At 41.1% G+C, this 5,261-nt stretch overlaps 1 protein-coding gene across 1 annotated transcript; it reads right to left on the bottom strand.

The window, feature by feature from the left end:
• Positions 1 to 1,251: 1,251 nt before the first annotated feature.
• LOC104426270 (serine/threonine/tyrosine-protein kinase HT1) lies at positions 1,252 to 4,441 on the bottom strand. Its single transcript, XM_010039264.3, has 3 exons — positions 3,412 to 4,441; positions 1,972 to 2,427; positions 1,252 to 1,866 (listed from the first exon to the last, which is right to left on the bottom strand). The coding sequence occupies exons 1-3, from the start codon at positions 3,766 to 3,768 to the stop codon at positions 1,618 to 1,620; spliced, it is 1,062 nt and encodes a 353-aa protein (XP_010037566.2). The 5' UTR covers positions 3,769 to 4,441; the 3' UTR covers positions 1,252 to 1,617.
• Between the last annotated feature and the right edge of the window lie 820 nt (positions 4,442 to 5,261).

A 5,261-nucleotide genomic window follows, 5' to 3' on the forward strand; every position in this document is an offset into this window, starting at 1 on the left:
TATGCATGTCATTTTTTTTTGTTAAAATAAATTTTCATTCATTACTAATACATGAAAGGGAATTTCAAAGTAATAATAACAAAACAAATCCATATATTTCCAAAATTAACAAAAAAACTAGAAATCAAGGCGTTTGATTAGAGAATGGTTGGGTAACTGGATCCAAGCAAAAGGATTAGTGGCCAATTACCGAATCACTCCGCACCATCAATGATAAGCACACACCAAAATATCCATTTGTAATTACGGTTTTGCCTTTTAGCATTGTGCACTTAAGTTCGACATCCCCAATACCATCATCATACAGAGATAACATAAAATGTTGAAAAATCTCAGATCTTACACCTATGAGAGCACGAGCCCTATAGTCAATGCAAAGTGCCAAAACTTTGAGTGAAAACATGTTGAATGAGCACAGATTGGACATCCAAGCTACTATCAACACCATTGAAATTGGAGGCGGGGTATGTATTAAAACTCCAAAATCTAGAATTAAATCTGAGAGAAAAGCTCCTACATATAAGATCGGAGAGCAAAGCTCCCAAATCTAAAACTAGGTCAAGAAAATTAGGAAAGAAACAAAAGGAAATTAAAAGGAAAAGAACTAGGAGGGGAGGGAGAGATTTAGGTCAAATCCCCACCCTCAAGAAGTGGAAGAGACAAAGAAAGGTTTAAAGAGGGAGAGGTAGAGAGAGAGAGAGAGAGAGAGAGAGAGAGAGAGAGAGAGAGAGAGAGAGAGAGAGAGCAAATGATTGCACCCTTATTATGCATGCCATGTTAATTATGAGACTTTTGCACAATTTAGTTATCACTTTTTAGTTTACGCATCATGGTCATTTCTTATGTTAATGACTTAGAATAATATAATAGACAAAGATTGCATGCAAGTCATTTTCATTAACGAGTAAAGGTACCAAAATAGCGATAAAGTAATTTAGTATAATCAAATCTCTACATTCAGCTGTCAAACTTAAGTTTTTAACAAATCCCTAATTGATTAGCGGCAGCTACAAGATAAAAATGAATTGCACGATTGAATTAAGGACCCAAATTGTGGTAGGAATATTTTGAAAGAGTTCCCACTAAGCATGAGCATCGTGAGAGGAGCCTTTGTTCCCGATCTAGCAATCTGTTAACTTTCCCTAAGTGGCTCACTTCGAAGGAAGCCACGACACCACCACTGGCCGATATTTCAACACTAGGATCGTTGCAGACAGATGCTGGCCCTCAGCTGCGACTGGTCCAAAAGGATGAGCTATCATGATTACATGCCCATCTTTATTTCCCTAGTCAAAAGTCGAATCTCACGGTTCTTTTAAGGGAATACATCAAAGCAAGATTTGAACTTGACCTCAGAAAGCTTGGCTGGACTTGTCCACCATTTGCCAGAACAAGAGAGATGAGTATTCTTCGAGTCATAATCTAGATTAGGCAGTACAACAACCCAGTACATCAAAGAAAGGGAGACAACATACTTTCTGTCACTCCCACATGTTTTGGTTTGGGAATAGGGATGAGGACAGCGACTTGCTACCATAAGGCTCTTGATCATAATCAGACATGTAGATCTGGTCTATAAAACCACGATTAGCATCATAAATTATTTGCGGAAGGTTGCTAAGCCCTTATGGAAGCAGACCTCCGACCGCCAATACATTTTGGTAGGCATCCAAAAATAGTGTGACTGGGTGATGGTACAAACGACGAGAAAAATTCCGGATCCTGCTCAAGAGATTCTGAATATCTCTCTAGTATCTGGACAATCTCATCGAAATGGGGACGTTTGTTTGGATTGCTTGACCAGCATCGGCTGATGAGGCGTCTAATTGCCGGAGGACACTCTGGAGGCAGTGGTGGTCTAGCGTTCTGCGCGGAAGCAGAAAAACAGTATGATACTCAACAATTCTGTTCACTCCAACAAATTAATGAAATGCATCAGAAGATTTGCGATATCAAATAACTCATTAATACCTTCTGGGAAACTGCAAACGCGGCCTGCTCTGGAGTCATACCCTCAAATGGTATCAATGTTGTCAAGAGCTCCCACATGACTATGCCAAAACTGTAAACATCAACTTTCTTGGTATGGTGCTTCTCTAAGATCATTTCAGGTGCCATCCAACGGTAAGTTCCCGTAAACCCTTTAGTGTTTCCACACTGAGATTCTGAGCATGAGATACCGAAATCGGCTACCTTCACAGACATGTCGTCTCCGAGAAGCACATTCTCAGATTTGAGATCTCTATGGAGAATCCGTTGAGAATGAAGGTATTTCATTCCCCGTGCAATCTCGAGGGCTAACTTCAGAACTATATTAAGAGGGACGGAATGTGGCTCCTGGTGTTGGAGGTATTTCCTCAACGATCCACCAGCCATATACTCAGTGATGATGCAGAACACGGGTGGTTTTTTACAAGCTGCAACAAACTGCATAAGTACTGAAGATTAAGTAAAATGGCTGTATGGTTATTTTAGTCTATCTGCTAGATGATGGATAATTTTCAGAAATATGCACACAAAAATTGCAACCATTCAGCTCGGGACTTGGGGCAACCGATTATAGAAGAAACCACTCCAAAAAAAAAAAAAAAAAAAAAAAAAAATAGGCACAGACAGTCGTTCTAACTTAAGACTCTCTCAAGAATTCTCAATCTCACCCCATACGGCACTTACTTTAGGTAGGAATTATTACCATGGCTCTATTCGATCACAATTAATCTGTTCAATGCAGCTCCACAGATAAATAAACACAGTTGAGGAATGAAGGCCAGGAAGTATGATGTAGAAATGCCATCTAGATGACATGTGTAGAGCATATTCCCATACTTGGCACCACACTGCATTATCATGGAAAGAGCAAAATCTGTAATACCGTAAGTCTGCATTTTGCCTAGATTAATCCTAAACTGAATTCAAAATCCATTTCGATTGGCATTCATCCATCATGTGCACATAGCAAGATTACAGAGGGGACCGTGAATGGGCAGCATTCGACAAGATCAAGAAGCATTCGCCAATCTGAAAAACAAAGTAGTTCAGCAGAAAGAAAGAGAACACAGTTAAATAGACACAATTTCTCCAACATACAGAAGCCACTGGTAGTTCATAATTCTCCCAGACAATACTGCCCTTTAACCCAGTAGAATGCATCTTCAGATGCTTCACGATCCGTATTTTCTAACGGCAGTTGATTCAAACAGATTCTACCAACCACAACAGCTAGTTACTTTTCCATTTTTTATTATTCACCCACTGTCCTATCGATGCTTCTCTAAGAGCAGGTTTTCCATTTAGGCAACAAAATGCAGAAGCGTAAACCCGTAAAGCACACAGGAGATTATCCTAACAACTAAACCCCATATGCAAACCAAAAGGCGGTAACAAACACAGGTTGATCACCAAGGCCCTTACTGTTATGATATTCGGATGCCATAGCCGGAGCAGCAATGCAACCTCGGAAGTGAACTGCTTGTCGAGCAAAGAGGCCAAGTTCGCATCCTCCTCCGGCTGACTGATCATCTTGATCGCGACATCCCTCTGCTTGTAAATCCCTCTGTAAATCCTGCTATGCCTCCCTGAAGCAAACTTGCCCCCAATCAAGAGCTGAGACATGTCGGCACTCCACTCTTCTTCTCCCTCCCCTTTTATCTCTGCACCAGAAGAGACCAAGTACTTGGACCAAGACACTGCCCTTTTGTATTCCCCAAGCGAAAGCCTCCTCTCCGACTTCCCATTGCGCGGTATTTGCTTCAGCCACTGGAAATTCATGGGTAATTGCCAAATCTTGCAAAATCGTCAAACGCAGAAAGAAGAAAAGGAAAGGTAAAGATCCCTCCTTTTTTGGCCCACCTCCACTTCGGAACCCAACGAACGCTTACACGATCAAGAAAGCTGCTTCATCAAAGCTTCAAACCTCGTCGTACCCACCTACATTCTTCACTACAGTCGAACACCCATTAACGCTAACCTCAATTATCTGGAATTAATATAGCCCGCAGGCGCTAAATCATAGGAAAAAGGCCCGGCCTTGGGATCAGAAACCACCACGGAACTCCAGTTTCAAGAAAAGGGTCACGTTACTTTTTCACAACAAAAAAACGTGATCTGTTTTTCTCCCTTCGCCGCCCCACTCAGGTATCGGACGTAACTATCAAGAACACATAAAATAAAAAACAATGGAAATCAGAGAATGACAGCCATTTCCCGAAACATGACTAAGGAAGCAAAGATCCAGTCTTTCTTGATCTCACACAGATAACCCAACGACATGGCAATTTCAGAGAGAGGAAGAAGAAGATGTTAGGTTTTTGAAGCTCAAGATGCAGATTGCAGAGGTAGAGAGAGAGAGAGAGAGAGAGAGAGAGAAAGAGAGGAAGAGAGAGAGTCGGGTCGGGTGAGGTGGTGGAGTTGCGATTTTATGGTGTGCAGAGAAGGCCATATGCACAGAGCTGGCGGTTTTCTAATTTCTATCACCGCTCTGTTCAGTCCTATTTTAACTAATATTATAATTTCCTACTTCCCGACAAAAATAACATAATTTCTTTTTATTTTCTCTCAAATTATTCTCTGCGATAATGGAGATTGGATACGTTTGAAGGATGTCCCTCCCGTGGCAGGTAACGACTCTCGATTATCTTTCGCTTTTTTGTTAAACGCTAATTTAAGGACACCTGTTGAGATAATTCGATCACGAAACCAACGATGAATTATAGTTTATATCAATTTTGGAAAATAAAATAAAAAAAAATAAAATAAAAAAAGAAAGATGGATAGGTAGATAGATAGATAGTGGAGTCCATATAACGAGACCGGGGCTAGTACGACAAACATGAGTAACGTGCGAAGATCCACCCCTGAGCAGACCAACCGGGTCTCGTGACACCGACCAGCGCCAGTCCCCACTCTCCCCATTTTACCCCTCCCTTCCTCCCTTTATTTTCCAAACTGCCATTCCCCTTGTACATTCCTCCCAAATCCTGCTCGGATCCTGCGTATGCGAACGCTTCGTCGATGGAGTACCTGTGCCACAATGAGATCGCCGCATTATATAATAACTTTGCCGTACTTTCGAGAGATGTCCTGTTTTCTTCCATTTACATCGATCCTATCCACCGCCCGTCATCATAATATTATTAATTTAATTTTCCAATCGTACCATTATTGTTGATAAGATGTAAGTTGATTGTGAAAAATTAGCGACGTCGATATCACGAAGATGACACTTTGAAAACTCACCTAAATATCTTCTTTTTTTTCTCCAT

This window comes from Eucalyptus grandis, chromosome 11, assembly GCF_016545825.1.
Source record: "Eucalyptus grandis isolate ANBG69807.140 chromosome 11, ASM1654582v1, whole genome shotgun sequence".
NCBI lineage: Eukaryota > Viridiplantae > Streptophyta > Magnoliopsida > Myrtales > Myrtaceae > Eucalyptus > Eucalyptus grandis.